This window comes from Mirounga leonina, unplaced genomic scaffold (assembly GCF_011800145.1).
Source record: "Mirounga leonina isolate KUSES-001 unplaced genomic scaffold, KU_Mleo_1.0 Mir_151, whole genome shotgun sequence".
Lineage (NCBI taxonomy): Eukaryota > Metazoa > Chordata > Mammalia > Carnivora > Phocidae > Mirounga > Mirounga leonina.
This window is the reverse complement of record NW_023270377.1, coordinates 58413873-58441111: the sequence shown is the minus strand read 5'-3', so window position 1 is coordinate 58441111 and position 27239 is coordinate 58413873. Positions and strand designations below refer to the sequence as shown.

General features: G+C 40.1%; 1 protein-coding gene across 6 annotated transcripts in view; it reads left to right on the top strand.

The window, feature by feature from the left end:
* Positions 1-6595: 6595 nt before the first annotated feature.
* Positions 6596-27239, top strand: part of RAPGEF4 (Rap guanine nucleotide exchange factor 4) — a 288792-nt gene continuing 268148 nt past the window's right edge. For 3 of the 6 annotated variants that reach the window (XM_035007755.1, XM_035007754.1, XM_035007753.1), the window contains exon 1: positions 6597-6807. In XM_035007755.1, coding sequence (XP_034863646.1) covers positions 6743-6807 — 65 coding nt within the window. In that variant the 5' untranslated portion in view covers positions 6597-6742. Of the gene's footprint in view, positions 6808-27239 lie in introns of all 6 variants that reach the window. The other 3 variants (XM_035007752.1, XM_035007751.1, XR_004679678.1) reach the window with 2 other exon arrangements.

The following is a 27239-nucleotide window of genomic DNA, read 5'->3' as shown; positions in this document are numbered from 1 at the left end:
TAATGATACAAATACCAAAAACAAACAATTCTGCTTCTAAAACTCACAAAGAAGCCTAATACTGAGCTTCTAAATATGGGTCACTTATGACTTTGCCTTATAGATAAAATTTTTATGTTATCATAACCAAAATGTTAGCCACTTTCCTATCTCTGCTTACTGTTGTTTTAAGATTTTAATTCCAATAAACTCCAAATTGACAAATCTTCAAAGTTTTGAACGAAGAACACAAATTTTGTTTATTATAACCCACAAATTGGGCCTCTCCTAATCAGTTATTTTTAATTATGCATTTCGTTTTTAGAAAGCTCAAGAGACCATGTGAGCTACACTTTCCTAATGAGTGTGGCATTCCTGTGGTATTCCTTACAACTCCCAGGTGAATAGCCTTACCTGGAAAAGGCAATTGTGTTGGTTGAGTAGGCATTAATGTTGCAGGTATGGAAAAGAAGTTGGCCTGATTCAATTTTCACTAGCCTGTCACAGATGCTAAATTCAAGTTTCATCTGGGGCACCAAAATAGGATAGATATGAAATTCCAGAGGGAGGTGCCAAGATGCAGGCTTTCAATCAAAATACCAAAGACCAGTTTCATGAGTCTACAACTTCTCATCGCAGGAGGGAATAAAAGTGTCTAGGAAGTGGAGACTGAGGAGGATTTCACAGGGAATATTTTCTTGGTGAGAGCTGTGCTATGACTCCTACCACCAAGGGTGGGGAAAGGGAGGGCTTCAATGGGCCACTCTGAGAACAGTTCCCTAAAGTCAAGGCCATGGGGGATTTATGTCTGACTCCAGCCCTGGAATCTACAGATCAGGGGAAAGGATCTGGGAACTTCTTGGCAATGGGGGTAAGTGCTGTTGTTAGGACTGGTCTGTACTGTCAGAGTGTTTCTACGGACCAGATGGGAGACACACAGGAGAGAAACATCTTGCAGCCCCTATAAGTCCTGCTCGAGAAGACAACTGGGGTGTGGGTGGAGGGTAAATTGGGACTCCTACAGAAGGAGGCAGTTTGGAGGGGACCTCAGGAAAGCCAGGTCTGGATGGGGAGCAGGTATGCAAAAGAGTGGCACTTGCCTATGTTGAAGGCCCAGCAGAAAGGCTGCCCAAGAATACGTGAAAACACCCAGGAGACAGAGCTGGCTTGATACACTTGCCAGGCCTGGAAAATGTGATGCCAACTGTCCCAGCCAAGGAAGAACTTTCTTGCCCTCATTTTCTCTCCTTCCTTCACTACTCCTTTGATTCTGGAAGGGTAAAACCTAGCAGGTTTTAAGTAGGGACACAATGAGCAAGGAAAAAAGAAGCTGTCCATATCCTCTTTCCTAAAGGCTGGAAAAAAGTCTGCAACCAGCTCTAGATGGGGGAGGAAGAGGGAATTCTCTTTGAATAAAGATTGAAGTCTTTGGTAATATACTGGTTTGGACATTCTAATAGAAAAACTGTAGTACTTTCTATTATCTATAAGTGACCAAAAAAGCTATATCCAGTGCCAGGGATAGAATTACTCTATTGAGCAAGTTTAAAGCAGAGAGAGAAAACATTAGAATTGCTTTTATTTATTTAGTTTTTAAGTTGAGGTGTATTTGACATATAATATTAGCTTCAGACGTACAACACGATAATTCAATATTTGTGACGTGATTACCACAATAAGTTTAGTTAACATCCATCACCCGATATGGCTACAACATTTTTTTTCTTATAATGAGTAAAGTGGCTGTTAAAATTTCACCCAGAAGTACTGCTTCTTCAATAAATTGGTTATATCACCAGCAGGAGTGATGGATGTGTTTTAATAACCCACCCTCCAGTGAGGTAGCTACAACAGCCTGAATCAGATTCTCCCTATACACGAATATGGGGATGCCTAATGAATGCCTAACCTATGATAGAATTCCCAGGGATAGGAAAATGGGAAGCCCTATCTGGCTTCTATCACTGTGCTGTTGGTCTACATATTACAATAACTACTCAGTGGGTATATATTGTTCTCATTTGAAGAACTACAGAGGTAGGTAGACATAGAGTGAATGGAGAAAAGATTGCGAGACCATGTCTAAAATAGTCCTCAGGAAACTTTAGTGTTTATCGTGGAGGCAGACCCATCCTTTATATCCTACACAGTCAAAATTCATAATTAACAGATGCCAAGGCCCTTTAGTATGACAGATCTCAACTGATTGTCACCAGGTTCCCATCAAATGCAGAGGGCAGATGGTATTTATCTGCATTGTACAGAAATTAATAATCACACCAATAGTTAAGAGTTATAGAGCATGCATTATGTGCCTGGAACTTATGCTAAATCTGTAATCATTATATTCATGTACAATACCATTAATGTCTCCACTTTACAGACGTTGAAACAGGGTCTTAGATTAAGTAATTCATGTAAGGTCAAACAGTAGAGAATGGAGCTGCAACTTAATCTCGACTGTCTCTCGAATTCCTAACTTTGGACCTCTGCTCAGATGAACAAAATGGAACTTGGACATTAAGTAACTCGCTCAAAGTTCTACAACTAGTAATAACTGGCATTATCGAACTTGGGTCTTGTAACTTATTCTCATCTCACTGGAGATCTTCAGTGAAGATCTCAGCTTTCTCATAGAAAAAGAATTCACTAAACTAAAGGAAGAAGATTAAACAAATATTTTTTGCCAATGAAAAAACAGGCCTCAAAGGAAGATACTTTAAATAAATTATATTTTGTAGTTATTACATTTTTTAAGGAGGATATTTTTAAACATGTACAGCACTTTTCCCTTCCAAAAGAAAAAGTAGCCTATAAAATATTAATGGTTTCAAATTTGTATGAACGCATGTCTATCTGTCTATCTATCTATCTATTTATCTATCTATCTATCTACAGTTGACCCTTGAACAACATGAGTTTGAAATGCATGGGATCCACTTATATGTGGATTTGTTTTTATAAATCTGGACAGTACAGTAAATGTACTTCCTCTTATGATCTTTTTTTTTTTAAGATTTATTTATTTATTTGACAGAGAGAATGTGCATGCATGCATGAGTGGGGAGGGGGCAGAGGGCAAGGAAGAGAGGTTCTTAAGCAAATACCACACTGAGCACTGAGGCAGAGCCCAAGGCAGGGCTGATCTCATGACCACCAAGATCACGACCCCAGCTGAAACCAAGAGTCGGATGCCCAACCAACTGTGCCACACAGGTGCCCATTCCTTATGATCGTCTTAATAACTTTTTCTTTCCTCTAGCTTACTTTGTTGTAAGAATGTAGTGCACAATACATATAACATACACAATGTAAGTGAGCTGACTGCTATTGATAAGGCTTCTGGTCAACAGTAGGTTATTAGTAGTAAAGTTTTTGGGCAGTCAAAAATTATATGCAGATTTGACTGCACAGAGGTGGGGGTTTTGGGGAGGCAGGGTTGGGAGGGTAGAGGTGGGTGTGGTGTGTATGTCTGCGCCCCTAACCCCGGCATGGTTCAAGGATCAACTGTATACATAATTTAATGTAAGTAGCTAGTTATACGCATGTTTTTATGGGTGTGTATATATATATACATACATGTATATAGTATCTTTTCAAAATAGAAAATTTAGAATAAAATGCGCTGAAGTATGAGAAATTATTATCTCTAGGTGGTGGAATTATGGGTAACTTATACTTTTTCTCCTATAGTTTTCTTTATTTTCCTCTAAAAGATCAATACATGTTCTTTTTATTTCTCCAAGACAGGTTTATTATTTTTATTATTATTTACTTTTTCATTTTTATTTTAGATATAATGTGGCTATCACAGCATTCACTCATTTTAAATATACTATTCAATAATTGTTTCTTAAATTTACAGAGTTGTTCATCCATCACCGCGAGCCATTTTAGCACATCTCCAACGTTCCAAAAAAGATTTCTTGGGCCCATTTGCAGTCACTCCCCATTCCCACCCTCCAGACCTAGGCAATCCCTAACTACTTTCTGTCTCTATAGACTTGCCTTTTCTGGACATTTTTATCTAAATGGAATCACACAGTATGTGGTCTTTTTTAGTCTGGCTTGATTTACATTCTTTGAAAGAAAGAAAAAGAATAAATATTCTCTGGTTCTTTGCCTTTCCCATCAAAACCAAAGAAAATCCCTTATTTTCTTCCTCTTCTTAATAGGATAATCATGCAACAGCTCCTTTACTTCTATAGTTCTTGACCAGCAATCAAATCCCTTTTAGACCACAAGAGTAATTCGTAGAACAGTGAGCTTATTCCTGACATTTCAAGGGTTTCTTCTATCCTTCTTCCTCACAAGTTTCCCTATTTTTACATTAAAAAAATTATAACCATTTTGTTCTGATCACCTGGGCAGTCATTTTTGACTTGCCTTCTACTCTCATTCTTTTGACCAAACCAGTGACTCCATCTCTGAAGTGCAAGTGCTTTGGGAACCCCCAAATCTGATTCAGGAACGCCCAGTCCAGCAGCTGGGCTCTTGAGAGCAAATTATCAATCTTTCCTGAGGCTTAGTGTCCTTGTGCTAGTGAGTATACTGGAGTTACTGGTACCTAACACCAGGGCTAAATGGGAACATGTGAGGGCTCTGGATAAGCTAATGATCCACTGCTGTTCCTTTGAAAGGATATTCTTTAAGTAATTCTTCAACTTCTATTTCAAGGAAAGGCAGATTCCCCATAGAGCAAAACAGAGCCCTTGAGGTTCATTAGACCTATGCTCCCTAGAATACACATTAGACTACTTGGGCTCTCACTTCCACTCCAAGTAGCTCATCAGTGTTTTCCTTGCGACCCAGTCAACACTCTCCCTGAAAGTACTGATAAATATAATTTTCTCTGTTTCATTACATTTTCAAAGATATTTGTCCCTTTTTGTGGAATAGTGCCCTGGGCAGCTGTCCTTCTGGCTTGGCTTCATAGAATGTTCTGAAGATTAAATGAGATAACACTTGTAGAGAACTCAGCATAGCATCTAACGCTCGGTGGATGTTCAATAAATGGTGACTATTACAGCATTATGGTCAAAACCCATGTCCACTCAGAGCCTCTGGTAATGACACGTCATATGAAGTCATGTTTTCCTCTAGTTCCTTACCTACACGTATTCTCTGAGTGAAGGCATTTTGAGAAAGCATTTGGTAACCTTGAAATGCTCTCAAGAGCTCCTTATAAATGAATCTTAATAAATAGAGGAGACCCATTTCTTCCTTCATACCTCTATCATTAAAAAAGCAACAACAGAAATACGTTTGGTACTCTCTGTATAGTATAACATTTTAAATGTTACTTACCTAAAACATAGGTAATGATAGAAATGAACAGGATGGAGGTCATCTGGGGACAAGCACTGAGCAGGGAGGTGTTGCTGAGGGAATACCTGGCAGGTCTGAAACCAGATCCTGGCTATTGAGCAGAGGAAAAAACGGCAAATTCTTTGGAGGGGTTTCATTAGGATAAAAGCATTCCAGAATGTTTCATTCTCCAGTCTCCTTGAACCTCCTCTGAGCAGGGGAGTGAAGGCAGGGCAGGAGAGAAAAAAACCAAAGTGAGGTTAGCAGTGCTATCTCTTTCCCCATTATCTATCCCTAAATCACACCATAAATATAAATAGTGTTTGGCAGTAGTCCAAAAGATTTAACTTGTCCCCAAATTCCTAAATAACTGTTAGAGCTTAATTTGGTTTTTGGCAGAATGTAACCAAACAACTTCTAGGCATAACATTTGTTGTGCACACCTACCAGAGACAGGCCCAAGTGACATGTGGGGCCAACCATCCAAGTTCAGGTGAGTGCCTTGGGATCTTGCCCCTCCCCCCCCCCCCCCCTCCCCCCCTCCCCCCAAACCTCAGTTCTGCTCGTGGCTCCACTACTCCCCATTCTTAACTGTTTCTTTTCATGATGCGGGTGATGGAAGCCCAAGCAGCTCCTGGGTTCAAGGCCAGACTTCGGCTTATCATTCCCTCAGTCACCACTGATCACCATTCTAGCCCACTGGCTTCCCCTCCCTGCTTCCAACCATGCCTGCACTGCCTCCCCATTCCATTCCACCCCTTCCTCACCCCTCAGGAGAAACTCTCCCCTGGATCCCACACTCGGTGACCAGTGTGGGTGTTCTCACCCCAAGCCATGGTAACCCTCCTCTCCATTCCTTTTTAAAGGGGAAACGGGAAAGGTGAGCAAAAACCGCCAGCAAGTTTTGACAACAGCTGAGGAAGACTAGGGTTTCTAAGGAAACAGGGAGGCAGCAGCCATTTTAGTGGCATTCGCTGTCTGAAAAATATATACACTGACAGCCACCCCCCCGCCCCCTCCCCACCCGTGGCGCCTTCCCTCCGTCCACGCTTCTGAGGCCCGGAGGTGAGGGGCGCGGCCCAGGTCTCCCTGAGACGTGGCGGCCACCTGTCGCAGGTGGCCGGCCACGCAGGGTCGCCCCTCGTCCCCTCCCCGCAGCGGGCGGGACCGCGGGACTCCCCACCCCCTGGGCGCCGCAGTGCAGCGGCGGGCGGGCGGGCGGGCGGGCGGCTCGGGCCCTCCGGGTCCCCCGCGTCCCGCCCCTCGAGTCCCCTCCCTCGCCGGCCCCCCGCCCGGGAGGCCGCGGGAGCCCGCTGGGAGGGCGGGCCCGTCGCAGCCGCGCCGGTCGCGAGGCGGGCCGGGAGGAGCTGGTCCGCGCCGCGGGCTAGGAGGAGGCAGAGGCAGAGCGAGCGCGGGAGGTCGCCGCAGCCGGGGACACCGCGCGCCGCTGCCCAACATGGTCGCTGCGCACGCTGCCCATTCTTCCTCTTCAGCCGAGTGGATCGCCTGCCTGGATAAAAGGTAGCTCGGGCAGGGCCCCCCGCCGGGCCGGGGCTCTGCGGCGCGGCCCCTGCCCGGAGACCGCCGCGGGGACTGCCGCCCCGGCCGCGGCCCCTCACCTGGGAGCAGACGGCCGGGCCCCGCGCGGGGGAGGGGGCCGAGGAGCGGCGTCCCGGCCAGGGGGGTACCCGGGCCCCCGCCTCCCGTGGGCGCCCCCCGCACGAGATTCTTCCACGTGGTGGAGGAAATGCAGCGCAGTGGGGTGTGGAGGCAGCGCCGGGCGCTCCAGTGCCCCCCCCGCCCTCCTTCACCTTCTTGCCCCCAGCGCGCGCCCGGCCGCCCGCCCGCCGCTCCAGGCTGCGCTCTTGGGTGGGGGACTATTTTCCCTCGGCATCACGGGGCGGAATAGCTTCGTACCTTCTTCCGGCAGTTCAGGCCGTAGGGGTGAATGTAATTTAAGTTTTAAGGAGGGGTGAGGGGGAAAAGACAGGTGCGGAGTAACATTCCTTTTTTGTTCCTGGAAGCGAAGTGTGAGGGACCCAGCGGAGCTGTCAAGTGCCTCGCTGAAATTCTCAGCTCCTGCCCCCGCAGTCGCTTGCTCAAGGTCTGTGTTAGGAAGGTCACGCGGGAGACCGCCTTCGTCTGAATACCTGCTTCTCGGGAAAAGACCCTTACTCTAAAAAATTAAAACCATAAAGCGGTGTTACTCCCGACGACAGCTCTGTATAAGGAGGGTGCCCCCGTGTAACTGCGGACTGCAATTGTTTCCAGGCTCTGACAGCATAATTTTCTGTTTGTCCAGATTGTGGGTTTAGCGGTAAACATCACACAGTATGTTAGCAATTATACTTTATTACCCTGATTATAAGGTGATGCATCTGAACTTTTAAGAACAGAGCGAGAGATCTTGCAGAGTGAACTGCCTCTGAATTCTTGAGTTTGATGCGGCAGGGCAATGATTCATGTCTTGCAGCTATCTGCATGACATCTCTATTTGCATTTGTGTGAAATATTTTGGGCTCTGCCATATTGAAATTTTTACAATTAGCAGATTCGTAACCAGATCAAACTTGAAAATCTTCAGTGTGACATGCTCTGAATATTTTACTATTATAGGTCTTTGTTGAAAAAAGGTAATTTGAGAAAAGCTAAATGTGGCTCATTTGAAAAATTAATATATCTGTGAAATAATCTTTACTTTCAATTACCACACAGTAGCAAGATTTTTTGGCAGGCAGTGCCTTGTTTACTCGAAAATGATATGTACTAATATTAGAAGAATTGCTTGCAATAAATAGTAAGAGAATTGAAGTGATGGTTAAATCATTCAGAATTATGTAGAGGAACTAAGAGTATATTTAAGTGAAGAGCCTGCTAATGTGATAAGTAATCTAAATTTAATAGTTTAGGAAAGATGAGTTATAAAAAAAGAAAATCAAGCTCTTGTGCTTGACCTATAAATAGTAGTCCTTCTTCATGAGTGAATTTTTTTATAATGGATTACATATTTCTATTTTCAGAAATGCATGGCATGCCATTTTTTGCACAGTCGGTGATTCACTGGAAATCCTTTAGTCAATAAGTACTTATGGCAAAATCATAGAGCAATACTAACACAAGTGGGGTATATTTGATTCTGTCTTTTCATAATGTGTATCTGCCCAAATGATTTTGTTTGAAATGTGTTTTTAGAACATAGAGGCACAATCTAATGCCACCATTCATAATAGGGAAAAAGAATCTACCAGAGGTGGGAAAAAAAGCCTCCACAAATACTGAGCCTAGCATTCATGGAGTAGAGAAAGTGGATAGATCAATAAGTTAAGGATTTTAGGCCCAGAACTGACAGCTCTGATCTTGGAGATGTCACTTTTATTTCCTTGAGAGTCTGAAAAATGAGGATAGAACTATCTGTCTTACCAAGAATTAGTGGACCAAACAGCAACAGCAAATGGTGAAAGTACTTTGAAAACCTGAAGTGCCAGGTAAATATTTTATTTTGTGGTGTTTTGCATTTTCTGCAGTGTTGATGCTGGAATTCCTTTGAAGAACAGTTTAGGAGTGGCAATCTCATTTTAAAAGGTCCATGGGGTACTTGTTTTGAAGTTGCATTTTTACTTAAATTGTCTGTTAATTTTGTGGGGGAGGAGGAAGATTCAGGGTGCTGATGGAAGTTAGGACTACTCTCAGTATTTCTGAGAATTGCAATCTTGTTACTTTATTCCAGGTACTGTGTTGGGCATCGGGGATGCATGAGCAGTGAGGGGGGTAAAAAAAAAAAGATGAGTTGCTCTTGACTTGGCGGATGGGTGGTGGGGCTGGGACAGCTGCATAATCAACTAACCACAATGCGATGACAAGTGCTTTTACAGAGATGTATGAAATGCTTTGGGAACGCAAAGGAGAGAGTCATCAGCTGTGCTTGGCAGGGATGCTTCCCACAGGTTCATGCCTGGACCTTGGAGGTTTGAGGGAAATTTTATCAGAGAATTTGGGGAGGGCATGCCAAGCAGAGGGAGCAATGTGAACAAAGACACACAGGCGTGTCATATAAATATGCTAATTTCTTCCCAACTACAAATTCCTCTTGTGACCAAATCCAGAGCATAGGAATGTATGCTCCATTTTTCTAAAACTTTGGATTACAGACATTTCAAGCATAAAACACACAAAAAGAGGGAATGGCACAGTGAACCCCTATGTACTGTTTGGGGATATGATGCTGGGACCTTTTCCATAGCTGCAAAATGTAGTTTAGGTCTATGCATCAAGCAAGTGGCACCTGTTGTGGACAGCTAGAAAAAGAGGGACCCTGTTGAAAATAATAAGAGGAGTTAAAGTAGAAAGTGCATGAGTAAAGAAGTACACAATACAAGATGAAACAAACAGAACAAGGAAAATAAAGCCTTAGAAATGTTCTGTAGTCATGCCTAGAAGGTTATCATAGACAGGCAATGCTATATAAACGTGCATGGGGGGAGGGGGCTGAAAAATATATAGATATGCAGATTAGGTTAAAGAAAGAAAACCCAACGTTTTTCATGTATCAAGCGTCCAAGTTCTTGGACTATGGTGGGACTGAGGAAATGAGATTGTATAAATACTGATCTTACAATTGGAAAGACATTGAACATTTGGATGGATAAAAAGACATTGAAAAAAGTCTCAGCAGACATATTGTTAAAGCACAACGAACTTACCTCTGTTTCATTGATCTCACAAATTTTTTCTAAGCAGGGGTGGTAATTAGAAATGTATTACATGGTACCCACTGTTTTGGGGTTTAGGATTTGTAAAATGTCTTTGTGTATGTGTGGGTGTGTCTTTGTGTGCTGATCATTGTTTAATTTTAGTGAAGATATTTTTCCCATAAGAATTTAAGTTTGCCACCTATGAATTTAAGACCCATTTATAGGTCATAATTCTCATGGTTGGTAAGGCAGTATTATGAAGATACCACACACATTCACATATGTATAGTGAATCACTGCCGGTATTCATCACTATGGAGCAGGGGCCAGATCCACCAGCTGCTAGCGTGTCTCCTGAGCTAAGAATGGTTTTTACATTTCTGAATGTTTGGAAATAAACCAAAAAGAGATCACTGTTTTGTGACCCATTAAATTTATATAAAATTCCCATTTCAGTGTCCATAAACACAGTTTTATTGGAACACAGCCACACTCATTTGGTTACGTGTTGTCCATGGCTGCTTTCACACTACACTGGCAAGAGTTGAGTAGCTGTAATGGAGATTGTGTGGCCCACAGAGTTCAAGGTATTTACTGGGGGGACGCCTGTGTGGCTCAGTCGGTTAAGCGTCTGTCTTTGGCTCAGGTCATGATTCCAGAGTCCTGGGATCTAGCCCCACTAAGGCTCCCTACTCATCGAGGAGTCTGCTTCTCCCTTTCCCTCTGCTCCTCCCCATCCCACCCCTGCTTGTGCTTTCCCTCTCTCTCAAATAAATAAATAAAATCTTTAAAAAAAAATAAATGAAGTATTTACTCTGTAGATCTTTGAAGAAAAAGTTTGCCATGTCCCATTACAGATGAAAGAATTTGGCTGATTGACAGAGAAACCACTGGAAATGAGAGAAATTGTCTTCATCTGGGAAGGAGTTCACTCTATTTGGTTTCTCGTTCTTCAGTTAGAAGTGTAGCTTGGGGGACGTCCTCAGTTGATGGGCTTATTTGAGGATCACTGGTGATCACAGGCCAAGGCAGAAAATGAAGTTAACGTGGTATGGATGTATAAAAAAACAAAACAGCTGAGGAATTTTTTAAATTATTGATGTTTCATTTTTAAAACATGCTTCTTCTATAGTATCATTGCATCTGACAATCCCCAAATAGATGTGGACTTAACTATATTGATGTGATTGAATGCAAGTGAAAGAAATCAAGGAACAGATTTGTTAAAAACCAAAATGTTTTGAGGCAGACATGCTGAAGAGGATGACTCAGAATCAAAGAAGCCTCAGACACGGCCACACCCTTCAGGACTGAAGATCAAAGAAGCACGCAGAGCAGAAGGCTGTCACTGGGGAAGGCAGGTGTCCATCCAGACCCAGGCATGTCCCAAGGGGGATGATATTACCCTGGTGAATTCCCAACGTTCAGAGCTGGTCTTGCAATCTCAGATTCCTGATTTGTCAGCACATCAAGAATTAATACATTTTTTTCAGGGGCATATACAAAGGCACCAAACTCTCAAAGACGGTAAAACCAGAGAGACAGTTCATTAATTTGAAAATAAGATGAGAGGAGTGGACACTCACATCCTTTGGCTGATGTACTCCTTCTCTAGGCAAGCTGTGTGGGAGATTCACTTGTTACCAGAAGCCGGTGTTATACATTTACAGTGAGAAGCAAAGCTGCCAGGAGATCAGGACACTTACAACTTTTGGCCAGCTCACTCTCTTCTTAGAGCAACAGAGCCAGGGAATTAATTATAATCAGAAGATAGTTCTGGGAATCCTTCAGGACAGCTTGGCTGTCATCTCTTCCTGTTAGATGACCATTACATGTGCTCCCATAGCACACTTTGTACAGCACTATATCACAAGCCAGACTCCATCACAATTTCCTATTTACTTCCCTTTTGCATCCCTTGATGTCAATTTCTGTATTTTATTCATCATTTTATCTTCCGTTTCACTGCAGCACCTTGACTGTAGAAGGTGCTTATGGGATGAAGGTGAGATAGCCAGATGCATCCTCCTCCTCCGGGATGGAGTGGCCTCTGCTATCTTGCAAGTAAGTCCTTGCACTGGCCCCACCTTTGTCTTGGAAAAGGCTTGGATGGGCACCATGAGGATCTATCTCTGCTGTTCCTTTTGTGTTTCTTTGCCTGATGTGACTACTTTAAAAAAAAAAAAATGACATTGCATAACTCTATTCTGATCTATTATAGAAAAAGATTATTATGGAAAATTTCAAAATATACAAAAGAAGAGAGAACATTATGTTTCTCTTATACAGCCCCTCCGCCTTTCAACAATTACCAACTCACAGCGGATCTTGTTTTATTAATCCCTCCATTCATACCCCACTACCTCCAGGATTATTTTGGTGCAAGTCCCAGAACACAGTATTATTTCATCTGTAAATATTTTAGTATATATCTGAAAGGTAAGGATTCTTTATGATAAAAATAATACCACTATCACACATTAAAAAATTTGACATTAGTTCCTTAATATAATCAAATATCCAGACAGTGTTCAAATGTCCCCATTTATCACATAACTTTTTCTTTCTTGCAATTTGTTTGTGTTAGGATTTACATTGGTTCTATTTGGTTGATAATGTCTCTAAGACTTTTTTTTAATTTCTGGGTTCTGTCTCTTTTTCTTCCTTATAATAAATTTGTTGAAGAAACCGATTTTTTTTAAAGTCTGAATTTTAATTATGCCCCCATGGTGTCTTCTGACATGTCCCTTTATCCCCTGTATATCCCGTAAATTGGTATTTGGATCTAGAGCTTGATTGGATTTAGATACGATTTTCTGGCAACAATACTTCACAGAAGTGTTATATACTTGCATCATGAGGCACATAATGTCAAGTGATCACTTTTCATGATGTTAGTGATATATTGATTTTAAAGTTTAATGCTTGGTGCATGTCTTATATGCAACTTATTGGAGGACATCTCACTGTAGCCCCAAATACATGGGAGTACATGACATATATGTATGGAGCAATTAGAGGACAACACAACCTATGTTGTAATCATGGTTAAATTCTGTGGTGCTGATTCTACCTGCCCTAGGATTTTCAGAAAGGAAAGGGTCAGCAGAGCTGGACTCAGACTGGAGCACATGATGGGTGGTGTGCCTATGGAGCAGTGGGCCAGGAGAAGGATGCCCTGCAACCTGGTCTCCTGAACATAGCCTGGGAGCCCAGAAGAGTCTTCAGAGGAAGAATGGTACTCAGCAAAGCAAATTCTGCTTCCTTGTTTTAGTTTGTATTTCCCCAAATATACTCTGGCTATTCCAGTGAGGGCAGGAATGGCAGATTCCTTTTAGTTCAAATTTCCTATTAATTTTCCATGAATTTTTAAGATTTAATAGCCTTTTCATAGTAGCTACTTATTTTCCTGGACCACCTTTCCAACCTAAGGCAGCTAGTTTTTCTTTAGTCAGATTTAAATCCATCTTCATGCATATTGATCAGTGGCAATGAAGAGTGAATTTTCCTTCCAGTACCTCCAATTCACAGATGAGGGAAAGAGAAAGAGAGAGGAGAGACCTTGTTGGGAGTACTGAGAGCCTGAGGAAAGAGAAAGAGGATGGAAGTTACTGGATGGGGAGAATGACAGAGAAAGACCCACCCAAGCATACAAAAGCAAACACTCTGACCGGCTGTAGCGGAGGGACCTGGCTACCATGTTTACTCAGCTGTATCCATGAACATCCATTTGCTTCCCCTGCACAAAAAGAGAAACAAAGTGCTGTTATTACCCTTTTTTCTTTTCATGCATGCTCTTTCCTGGAGTACCCTTTCATTTCCTGTGCTTTCAGTATGCAGATTACTTAAATCCTGTATCCTTGCTTTATCTTCTAGACCAGATGCATTTTTGTCTCTCCATTGGATATTCCCACATCAATGCCCCATTCATATTTTGGAGCAGACATTGTTTTTCTTCACCTGCCTCTGCTATAGGGTTGGGAAAGCAAAATACCTACCTTTTAGGCCACTGTAGAGGCTAGGTGACTATGTGACATAGTTCTGGCCCATGAGACATAGCAGAGTTCTACTAGAGACTTCTAGGAAAGATTTTGCTTTACTGATGAAAAACAGATGTATTTGCTACCCCCATTTCTTCTTTCTGACCTGAGGCCTGGGCCTTTGGCACCCATATTGTAATCCCAGAAGGAAGGACCAGGAGAAACACAGACTCTAGTTCTGACTTGGTTCAGCTACTAAATTTAGATTAATCATTGCCTACCTTCAGATTTTGGTTTATAAATCCTATTTTTATAAACCACTTTTTGTTAGGTTTTCTATTATTGCTGTCAAAACTATGCCTAACCTAACAAGTTGGTATTCAACTTGTCTAAAACTGACTTCATCTTCCTTAAACTTCCTCTCCATTAGTTTCTCCTCCTTACTACTATTTTATTGACGCTAATCTAATTCTCAAAACTTTGACCTTTCCTATGTCCCTTTTTACTACTAATCAGTCACCAATTCTCTTGGCCTTTATATTCTACTGCATTATGTCAGGGCCTTACTATCTGAATCTGGATCCTCATTGTTTTCCTCGTCAAATTTGGAACATGTGATATATTTAGATCAGCTTTGTTTTAGGGTCAGCCAGACCTATTCAAATTCTGTCACTTTCATCCCTTAGCCATGTGATCTTGGTGAAGTTATTAATGTTTTTGAATCTCTGTTTCCAAATCATCAAATGAGACTACAAAGACCAAGTATATGGCTGTGTTGAGGTTTGTGGGCTAATGCAAGTATATATCTGCATGGTCCTCTCTAAGTAGAGAGCATAGTGTAGGGGTTAAGAGTTTGGGAACCAGACTGTATTGGTTCACATTCTAGTTTTGATTTTATTAGTGGTGTAACTTTGGGCAAGTTATTCAATCTAGTAGTTGTTTTGTAGATTCCTCAGGATTTTCTCTGTAGACCATCTTGTTGTCTGTGAATACTGGCAGTTTTACTTATTTTTTCTGATCTTTACATCTTTTATTATTTACTTTTCTTGCCTTATTACATTGGCTGGGATTTCCAGGGCAAAATGGATCAGAGGGGTGAGAATGAACTTCCTTGAGTCAGAAAATACTTCTTTTTCTTCTATTTTTTTCTTTCCTTCATTTTATTTTATTTTATTTTAGATTTTATTTATTTATTTATTTGACAGAGAGAGAGCACAAGCAGGCAGAGCGGCAGGCAGAGGGAGAGGGAGAAGCAGGCTCCCCAGTGAGCAGAGAAGGCTCCCCACTGAGCAGAGAAGCTCGCCATTGGGCAGAGAGCCTGATGTGGGGCTTGATCTCAGGATGCTGGGATCATGACCAGAGCCAAAGGCATACGCTTAACCGACTGAGTCACCCAGGTGCCCTTCAGTTGGTAGAGCCTGCAACTCTTTTCTTTTTTTTTTTAAGATTTTATTTATTTATTTATTTGACACAGAGGGAGTGTTTCCTCTATTTTAAAAAGAGATTGGGCAATATTGATGTTATTTCTTTTTTAAATGTTTTATAGATATCATCTGGCCAGGAGTTTTCTTTGTGGGAAGCTTTTTGATGACAAATTCAATCTCTTTAGTAGAGGGCTACTCAGATTTTCTATTTCATCTTGTGTCAGTTTTGATAAGTTGTTTCAAGGAGTTTAGACATTTTATCTAAGTTGTCAAGTTTATTAGCATAGAGTTGTTCATACTATTCCCTTATTATTCTTTCAATGTCCTTGGAATATGTAGTGATGTTCTCCTTCATATCTCATATTATTAATTTCTGTCTGCTCTTTTTTTTCTTAATCAGTCTTGCTAGGAGCTTCTCAATTTTGTTAATCTTTTAAAAAACCCAACTTTAGTTGATTTTCTCTATAGTTTGAGAAATTCATTGATTTATGCTGCCTCCCCTTTATTCTACTTTTTTTTTTTTTAAAGATTTTATTTATTTATTTGACAGAGAGAGACACAGTGAGAGAGGGAACACAAGCAGGGGGAATGGGAGAGGGAAAAGCAGGCTTCCTGTGGAGCAGGGAGCCCGATGCGGGGCTCGATCCCAGGACCCTGGGATCATGACCTGAGCCAAAGGCAGATGCTTAATGGCTGAGCCATCCAGGGGCCCCTCCCCTTTATTCTACCTACTTTTGGGTTTAACTTGTTCTTTTTCTGGCTTCTTAAAGATGGAAATTTAAATAATTAATTAAAATTTTTCTTTCCTAATATAAGCATTAAAGCTATGATTTCTCAAGGTCAGCACAAAGAAGGAAGCACAGTTATTTCATTATATAGCATTTATCAATGAAAACTATTTCTTCCAGAGAAGAACAATTAATCAAGAACAATTAATCAAACAATGAGAAATGCTGACCCCCCTCAACCTCATGAAAAAGATACTGTGCAATGTGATGAATAGTATCCTCCACAGTATCCCAACAGTGAATTCAGCAGTGGTTTTCATAGGGCTTTCAATATATCATGATAGCATAATACCAAAGAGATATTAAAGGAGAGTATTTTTCCCATGGGGCCAATATATATAATATAGCTTTTTGATGGTCTGATTTAATCCCAGGATAGATTTTAGGGTATTTTAGAAATGGATGGATTACTTCACTTCCAGGAAATCCTCCATAAACACTGTTTTTCACATCTGAGCTATTGATAATTAACTGAGCAGCAATGAGTTGGAAGTAATATTTCCAATAGATACCTGGAATGCAGATATTTTGTATTATTGGTTAGATGAAGAGTAATATGACTTTGAACTCAGCCAAACTAGGTGGAAAATTACATCCTCATTTGACAGCCAAACAAGGATGTATGTCTTAATTGTGGTACAGTGCTTCTTTTTGAGGATGTGGGGACAAGAGTGTATTCTCAAGGAGGAATGTTGGTGCCACTCTTAAAACACAGACAAATGGTGGTCGACAACCCATGGCTTATGCCACAGAGCATGTTACCATGTTTTTTAATTGTTACCATGAAAACCAAGGAACATATGTTAATTGCAGTGAAAAAGCTTTTTTTTTTTTTAAGGGTGGGAAGAGGCAGAGAGAGAGGGAGAGAGAATCTTAAGTAGGTTCCATGCCCAGTGCAGAGCCTGATGTGGGGCTTGATCTTACGACCCTGAGATCATGACTTGAGCTGAAATCAAGAGCTGGATGCTTAACCGAGGCACTTCTGCCGTGCAACAATCTTAAAATGAGTAGTATAATTTTCCGAAAACCCTTTCATGGAATGAAATTGTGAAATGTAAGCACATTAAATAGGATGGATTGCTCTGTAGGATTATGACCTATAAATTGGTTTAAAGTTCAAGAACCTCTCTTTTATCTAATTAAATGTGGAAATAAGTTTTAAAGGCCCTTAGAAAAGACTTAACTGTTGGAGATGTTGAAAACAAATAGATGTTGATGGAAAGCAGACATTACTTGGAACCTAATAATTTGATTCTTTTTTTTTTTTTTTAAAGATTTTATTTCTTTATGTGAGAGAGAGAGAGAAAGAGCGCATGAGAGGGGCAGAGGTAGAGGGAGAGGGATAAGCAGGCTCCCTGCTGAGCGGGGAGCCTGATGTGGGGCTCAATCCCAGGACCCTGGAATCACAACCTGAGCTGAAGGCAGATGCTTAACCCACTGAGCCACTCAGGTGCCCCAATAATTTGATTCTTGATATTATATATGACATTTCAATTCTGTTTAAATCCCAGATGAAGGCATGAATGTTTTGCCTTCAGACATTCAGAAGACATTCAGGTATTCAGGCTCTGACAAACTTATTCTTCTAGTCATTGATTGGTTATATATTGAACATGTTATAGAAAAAGTTGAGTTCTTGAATCTTACAGATTTTCTTTATCAACTCTTTAAACAAACTTGGAATATAAGAAAGTTCTATCTTTAGCATTCCTTGTCACTCCTTTTATCACTCCTCTACCTGTATCCTCCGTGCTTCCTGCCCTCTTCCTCTTTCCTAAGCCCAAATGTGCTGTAGGGAAAAGATCTAATCTTAGTTTTCTACTTTCCTGCTGTGTATTCATTCATTCATTTATGCAGAGATTTTATGCTCTGCTTTCCAAGTTCATACATTCTTACTGGGGATAGATTAGTAATAAAAACTGACAAGGCCTGTGACCTCATGGATTTAAATACTAGCTGGGAAGACATTAATTCGGTCAGTCCTTAAAATTGAGTACCTACAATGTGCTGGTGCGTGGTAGGGATGCAGTAGCTATTATGTGCTACTGTTCCAGGTGATAAGGAATCCAGTGATGAAGAAAACAAGAAAAAGTAGGTGTTAATAAATGCTAGGAGGCCGAAGATAAGATGATATGGAGTGATGGAGTAAGAGGACAAACAAATATATATGACAATGTCAGATTGTAATAAGAGCAGCAAAGAAAAACAAAGCAGAGGACAGGGGAAGAAACTCAGGCATGGTGTTATTTTTAAAAGGGTGGTGAATTCTTTCTACAAAAGCAACTTCTCATCAAAGAGCTTGGATGAACTGAGAGGCCACCTAGTATGAATTTAAATCAGTGTAATCCATGCTTTACTAAATAGGCAAATGAAGTATTTTAGTGCCCATGATAAGGACACAAGCTGAATAAATACGATGCCACCCTTTTGTTTGGTAACAAGGCCTTATTTTGCGAAAGTGCTTTATATAGTATATTAGTGCCTATAGTAATATTACAGTATATTATACAGAAGCAATATATATAGTACAGACAAAGATAATTTCAGAAATTGGTGAAAGGGATAAATTTTGAAAGTTTGGTTTATTCCTTAAATATTATTATTTAAAGCTATTTGAGGATGTCTGGGTGGCTCAGTTGGTTAAGCGACTCCCTTCAGCTCAGGTCATGATCCTGGACTCCCGGGATGGAGTCCCACATCAGGCTCCCTGCTCAGCAGGGAGTCTGATTCTCCCTCTGACCCTCCCTCCCTCATGCTCTCTCTCTCTCATTCTCTCTCTCTCTCAAATAAATAAATAAAATCATAAAAAAAATAAAGCTATTTGAAATACTGTCCACTTTAGTGTTTTTTTTTTTTTAATAATAATTTTTGGGGAAAAAGAAAGCTATCCCTAGAGAACTAATGAATGTAATACAGATCAGGAAAAGTATGATTATTTAAATGAAGTTGAAAGGATTTTGTGTGTGCTTTTGACTGGATGCTGACAGCTGAACAGATAATGGTATCAATATCCCCATCCTACTGATGGGAGTTTTGGGTTTCATAGCCAATTTAATCAGTGATGAATTTGTCTGATAACTCTGTGGGGTTAGTGTTCTCTAAAACAGGCCTCTCAGATAAATATACCAGAGCAAGAAAATGGTCCTGGATACTTAGAAATCCCAACAATTTCTCATTTTGGGGATTTGTTTGCTATCTTAAACAACTTTTCTGTCATTATTCCATCATCTGCCTTTTGATAGTGTTTTTTAATTGAATTCTTATATTTTCCTCACCAACTGATTAAATGATATGGCAACATGGTTGTAAGTTTTTTCATGTTAAAAATTGAAGACAATTTGAGAATAGTCTCTGTGGTGATGCAGCACTCGTTGTAAATATTCCCTGGTGGTATTTAAGGATGTGATTTGTAGAGTTAGGGCTGTCTAGTCAGTAACCAGGTTTTACATTTTATTTACTGAAAATAATTCAAGTACTTAAACCAGGAGTCCCTGTTTAATTATCCAGATCATCAGAGCATAAAAAGGGAGCCCTCTATTGGTACAAAAAGGCACAATTACAAAAAATAGCAAGGGGATCATATAACAAGGCAGCTTCATCTATAAGGCAGACCTCTGAAGCATGGACAAAGTTGGATGCCAACTGAATGGGAGTACAATTATATTGTGCTTTTTCATTTGTGCTGTAACTGTACATTATCAGCTTGTGAATGCACCTTATCTTTTCCTCAATTGAATTTTACATTATCTCTGTTGCTTTGTCTCCTACCTTTTCAGTACTTCATTGGGTATTTATCTTTATAATAGCTTTAGAGGTTCATTTTAGAAGTCAACATTCAACAGATTATGGATATCAAAGTGAAGCTCATTAGAAAAAAAAAAAACAAACCTTTGTGTTTAGATGACTAATACTTTCTGTCTCTATCATTAGAAGTCCTAACCTTGAATATCCACAGGTAAAATGAGCAACAACACCGCTCCTCCGAGGAGCTTACAGAAATCAAATGTGGACACTGCTGAAGTCTGATACTGTTTTGGACTATCTGAAGGAGAATCAAAGATAGTCAAATTGCAAATTGAAATAATTTAAAAATATGTATATTTTACTCATCACTTTTAGGGAAAGAGTGTAAGTATTAGGGAGAAGGGAGAGTAAGTAGTAATAAAATAGGATAATAGGATGGAATGACTGAAAATTTTGGAAAGTATTTGAATAAGTAGAATAGCATTTGAACCTATTTCTTTTGAATCAGGACAAGCAACCCAGTCATAAAATTGATGTTGTGTGCTGAATTCTTCTTTCTTTTTTTTTTTTTTAAGATTTTATTTATTTATTAGAGACAGAGAGCACATGAGAGGGGGGAGGGTCAGAGGGAGAAGCAGGCTCCCTGCCGAGCAGGGAGCCCGATGCGGGACTCGATCCTGGGACTCCAGGATCATGACCTGAGCCGAAGGCAGTCGCTCAACCAACTGAGCCACCCAGGCGCCCTGAATTCTTATTTCTATAATTATATGGCAGAAACTTCGTTGATGGGAGTTTTATCTCATAGGATTTATATTAAAGGAATTAAAAGAGATTTAAAACAATGAAAAATGAGCAAGGAAGGAAATTATAGGGGAAAAGGAAAGCATTAAGAATATAAATAAAAGCCCACTAATGTTTACATGCTAAAACGTGTGTGAGACAGCAGCATGGCTCCTTGGCGTGACATGTGACATGCTTACTACTGCCCCCACCTCCACCCTCCCCTTGGTTTGTGAGAGCTGTTGCTGGCTTGCCGCTGAGAGCCGACAATACACACATCCCCTGCTTCTTTCTGAGAGTGTTCCCAGTTGACATGTATTGACATGTATTTCTCCTTCCCAGAAGAAAATGACAGGAACTCATGGAAGGTAATGGACTATGATTTAAACTATATTTTAATTGGGGCCAAGACAAAGAATTTCTCCCTTATAATTAACTTATTAATTTACTTTTACAAACCCTATCACCAGGATTTAAATGATCATAAAATTTTAGGGTGTTTTCCTACAGTATTTTTTTTAAAGATTTTATTTTTTATTTATTTGACAGAGAGAGACACAGCCAGAGGGGGAACACAAGCAGGGGGAGTGGGAGAGGGAGAAGCAGGCTCCCCGTGGAGCAGGGAGCCCCATGCGGGGCTCGATCCCAGGACTCTGGGATCATGACCTGAGCTGAGGGCAGATGCTTAACGACTGAGCCACTCAGGCGCCCCTTCCTACAGCATTTTTTCTGAGTATTTTTTAAATTGTTTGAGCTCATACTTTAAGACTTCATGCCTCTTAAAATTAACATTATAGGATGATCATTTTCAGGGGCGCCTGGGTGGCTCAGATGGTTAAGCCTCTTACTTCGGCTCCATGTCAGGTTTCCTGCTCAGCAGGGAGTCTGCTTCTCCCTCTCCCTCTGCCTCTCCCCCTGGTTGTGCTCTGTCTCTCTCTCTCTCTTTCAAAAAAATAAATGAAATCTTTAAAAAAAAAAAGATCATTTTCCTAGGTTATTAAAATTCTTTATAAATATAATTTTTATTGGCTGAAATGATGTGGATCATATGGCTTAAGTTTTTCCTTGTTGGACCATTAAGACATTTAAACATGACTGCTGCTGTTATCAATAATGCTATAACCTTTTATATTAAGTTTTTCCTGTGTTTTAGATTATTTCCTTAGGTTAGAGATACCCATAGAACTAAATTAATGTGTGTGAAGAGATTTAAGATTTTTTATACATGTTTTCAAATTCCTTTTCATAAAGACAATAAGATAGCTGCTATCATCCATATTTTACAAATAAGGAAACTAAGGTTTGGAAAAGTTAAATTGTCCAGAGTCACACAGAAGGTAAGTGCCAGAGACCAACATGGGATGAAACCCCATTCCCTTTTGACTATAATGGTGTTTCAAGTATATTCCTTGGAATATTAGTAGGTAGCGCAAGGAAAAAAAGGCTCAAGAGAAAAAAAAGGTGGGGAAATGTTGAGTTAAAATTAAGTGAGATCTTTTTATTTTTTTTTTAATTAAAAAAATACATTATTTATTTATTTATTTATTTATTTATTTATTTATTTATTTATTTACAGAGTGAGTGAGCAGGGGGAGGGGCAGAGACAGAGGGAGAGAGAATCTTGAGCAGACTCTACGCTGAGTGTGGAGCCCCACATGGGGCTTGATCTCACAACCCCCAAGATCAGCCAAAATCAAGAGTCAGACACTTAACTGACTGAGCCAGCCAGGTGCCCCAAGTAAGATCTTTTTATAAAAGTCCTCACAGCCCTGGACATCACCATAAAATAATCTGTGACTGTAGAACAGTGGAGAACTGTGTGCTCCACTCTCTCTTCCTTAGCCCTATGCTTTCTCACTGCACTCTTTCTCACCTTGCTGAATCTCCTTTGAGTGTCTCAGGTGCCCTGGGTTTGCCAGATGACAGTCTCCTCTAACTCTTACCCTTAACACTGCTCTTCCTACTCTGAGTGAGCTTCCAGGGGCCATGTAAGGAGCCATTGTCAACCCACTGGATTTGCCCTGGTAATTCCTAATGGGTTGTTTCTTGTCTACCTCTCTGTCTAGTTTTTTGGATTGACACTTCTCCCCTGATCCCTGTCTTGTACCTCTCTTGAAGGCCAATCTCTTAAATAGGACAAGTAGGACAGACACATTGGCCCACACCTTGAGGTGGACACGGAATGGTAGGGCAGTGCCCTATATTTGTTTTTTATCTTCCATCTGTTTCTTTAGAGTCTTACAGTCACAAACTCCCTAACAATTGATAAAGTAATTTGAGCTAATGTGTTAAAGAGGTTAACATTTAAAGGATACCAAGAGATGTCAAAGCTTTAACCTAAAGGAAATTGGGATGAAACTCACACAAAGAATATTTGCCTGGTGGCTCTTTTTGAGTCATATCATCCAGATGTGCACCTTCCAATGTAGCCCTAATCCTAGCATATCTACCCAGGACATACCATTTCTCAAGTGTTTTGTCCCATTAAAGATTTTCTGTACATGGTTTCTAAATTATAAGAACCTCAAGTTACTCAGAGTGCTGAAAACCTGATGAAATCTTAAAGTTGATGAGGCTGATCTGTTTTAGAATACAAGATTCATTTCTGGGTATACAACAATAAACAAACAGCTGAAAGCCAAACAGTATAGTTGTCTACAGTGAGTCTTTAGCTATCCAGCATCATAAATTTTATAAAAATTTATTTTTATTAATCCTTCAAACTTGGTGTAGTTTAATAATTCTGGTAGAAATGGTCTTTAATGGTATTCACAAGTGGTATTTAATATGATTGCTTTTCTAAAGTATACTGAATATAATGTTTATTTTACTTGCTGATTGAGCCTTAGTGTACTGAACATAAATTGGTAACCTGTGTTATAATGCTATTTTGAAGTATGTGGATGATCTGTTTCAGCATCAGATACCCCAGTGTTGCTTTTTCCTTTTTCGTTTTTTTTTTTTAATTTTTTAGCCTGCTTTTGTTTCCTTTACCTGACTCTTCCTTATCGCCCAGCAGCTGTCACTCTAGGTGTCTCTGCTGTCTCCTTCTCTTGCACAAACATGATATCCTGCTTCTAAGCCTTTGGACTTAGAATTCAGGTTAATCAAGTTTATTGGAGTTGTATGTATAGTATTAGTGTATCTATTTTGCCCCTGAGGATTTCTCTTCTGAGAAAAGTATATGAATTTCAGAGTGTTGGTATTTTAAGACTGTAATTTTGGTTATACAAAGCCTTTTAAACTTATTTGCTATATGATCTCACATCCGTGATTTTTTTCTTAATAACTGAGATTTCCAGATAAATATCTTTTGAATAGTTGAGGCATTACTTAATTCAGCAAATATTTATTGAATACTTAGGAAACACCCTTCTAGGTGCTTAGGATTCTTTAGGTAAGCAAAATAGAGGATCCCTCCTCTCCTAGATCTTACATTCTAACAGAGGAAATAGATAAAAAACAATAGACATAGTAAACAAATAAGTCACATTATGTTTGAAAGTAATATGTGTTATGGGAAAAAACACAATGAAAATAAATAAGAGATCACAAGTGCTAATGGGGGTGGTGAGGATGGTAATATTAAATAGGTTGGTCAGAATATGGTTCATTGGGAAAGTGTGATTTAAGCAAAGAGGCAAGGGATTTAACCAAGCATATGTTTAGGATAAGAATATCCTGGCAATGAGAATAGCCAGTGTAAAGACCCCCAGGTTGGTCATGTATGGATTGCTCAAGGAACAGTAAGGAGGCTATTATGGCTAGACTGTAGTGATCAAGGGAAAGATTAGGAGAGAAAGTGAGCAGAGAATGAGGGCAAATCATATAGGGACTTGATAGCTATTACAAAAGCCTCAGCCTTTACTCTGAGTGAACTAGGGAGCCACTCAAGGGTTTTGAGCAGAAGAATGGTATAATCTGACTTTAATTTTTACAAGATCACTATGATCACAATGTTGAGAAGATGCTGTGGGAAAGGGAGCAATGGTGGGAAAAGGGAGATTGTTAGGAAGCTATTGTAGTAATCTAGGAGAAAGGTGATGGTGGTTTGGATCAGAATGACAGCAGTGGAGATGGTGAGAAGAAGTAGGAGGCATTTGGGAAGTAGAACCACTAGGACATGAAATGAGTATGGGAATCTGTCAGAAACAGGAGTCAAGGATACTTTGAAGGCATCTTTTTTGGCCTGGGAAATTGGAAGGATTTTAGAGCCATCTTTTATGATGGAGAAGGCTGGAGATAGGGCATATTCGAAGGAAATGAATTCAATTTTAGACATGTTGAGCTTGAGATGCCTATTAGATATTCAATTGGAGATGGTTGAGTAGGAAATTTGCATGTGACTCAAGTGTAGAGGAACAGTCTGAGTTGAAGATGTAAATTTGGTAATCATTAATACATAGATGATATTTAAAGCCATGAGATTGGGGAACATTAAGGAAGTGAGTATTAGAAGAGGACCAAGGATTAAGCACTGCCATCTTCCAACAAGAATTCAGGGAGAGAGGAAATGACCAGCAAAAGAAACTGTGTGGGAGTAACCAGTGAGGTAGGAGGAAAACAAGAAAATGTGGAATATTGGGGCACCTCACTGATCTCAGGGTCATGAGTTCAAGCCTCATGTTGGGTGTGGAGCCTGCTTAAAAAAAAATGTGGAATATGTTTTGAAAGGCTAGTGAAGATGTTTTCAAATATTCAGATCTTCAAACATGCGGAAGAAGAGAGACTACAACCTGGGTTTGCATTTGAAGTTTTATATCTTACAGATGACATAGCTAATAGGTCTACTTTTCTAGCCTGGTTGACAGTTGGGAGGGTTGCAGACTCTGTGCCAGGTCTTGGAATGTTGTTGTCAGGAAGACAGAAGGACTGAAAACAAAAATAAAATACCTCTCACACAGGGTGCAGGGCAAATGCAAATCCTGTGGCCTAAACTAGAATGAGGTCATCTACCTAAAACGTGGTTAAATGGGAAAGTCCATGTAGGGAAAGATGAAACATCAAGGTACAGAGGTGTAAAAGACAAGAGGTAGGATGACATGAATACAGTTATGAAAACAAGGGTGTTATTTCTCCCTAACAGATGGAGAAAAGAACAGGGAGTCAACAGCACCGTGATAAATACTGAACAGCAAGGAAGCAAACTATCACAGCTGAGGCATGCGGGCTGCTGTGAAACTCAAAAGTGATATTATCAATAAAGCCAGAGTTGGCAAGTATTTAACAAATAAACAACATATGGCTCATTGGTTGCTATGTCCCTGGAAACATCTCCTCTCAGGAGAAAGTATGCCTCTGTAAATGAGTTTCTGGCTGGTGCACATTGCTTTTGATACATATGACAGTTGTGAAATTGTAACTACCCAGTTTACCTAAACAAAAGTTCTGCTTAAAAGACAACTATACCGCTGTGAACAAAGGCACTCAATTCTTCCTATTTCTTCCATTAAATACAACTAAAAGCCTTGGACATTATATATAAAACAAACAGAAAAAGACTCTGAAAGGTGGAGAGAAGAAGGCAGACTGGCTTGGGACTTCTCTATCTGAAGAAGACATAGTAGTGAGTTCCTTGAGTTTTCTTTTTGCCTTATATATTCCAGAGTAGATGCTGGGAATAAACAGCAATCCAGAAATGCCAATGGACACAAGCCCCCCCCCCCCCCCAAAAAAAGCTTTCAGAAAAGCCTGCTCTCTTGTGGTAAGCAAAGGAGCAGCCTAGCCAGACAGAAAAAAATTTTAGACAATAACTGCTCTACAGACAAACAAATGCTCTACCAGACACCACGGAAAACACTGCAGGCTCACTTCCACCTCCATCAGTGAAGACAGTATGGAGCCTAAACTTTGACCTTTGCCTAAACTTACAGTAATGAAGCAGCCCTTACTGCCTGGATTTTAAAGCAGCCATCATAAAAATGCTTTGGTGAGCAATTATGAACATAGTTGAAACAAATGAAAAACAATTTATAAGCAAAAACAATCTAGCAAATAAATACAAGAAATAAATAAGAACCACATGGAAATTTTAGAACTGAAAAATGCAGCAACTCAAAATTTCAATGGATGGCTCTACACCAGAATAGATAAGACAGAGGGCAGAATCAGTGAACATGAAGATACACAATAGAAATTACCCAATTTGAACAACAGAGAGAAAATAGACGAAGAAAGGAAAGAGACTCAAGGGCCTGTGGAACTGTAAAAAAAAGATCTAACATTCATGTCCATTGGTGTCTTAGAAGATGAGGAGTGGTGCTGAAAAGGTGCTGAAAATTTACCAAATTTGGCAAAAGAAATAAAACTACAGATTCAAGAAGCTAAGTGAATCCCAAAGAGGATGAACCCAAAGAAATCCATGCCAAGGTAATCAAACTTCTGAAAATTAAAGACAAAAAAAAAAAAAAGTATTTCAAAACCGCAAGAGAGAAGTGATACATTATTTAGGGGAAAAGCAATTAGAATGACAGTGGATTTCTCTTCAGAAATCATAAAGCTCAGAATGAAGTGGAACAACATTTTTTCAGTGTTTAAAGAAAAAGA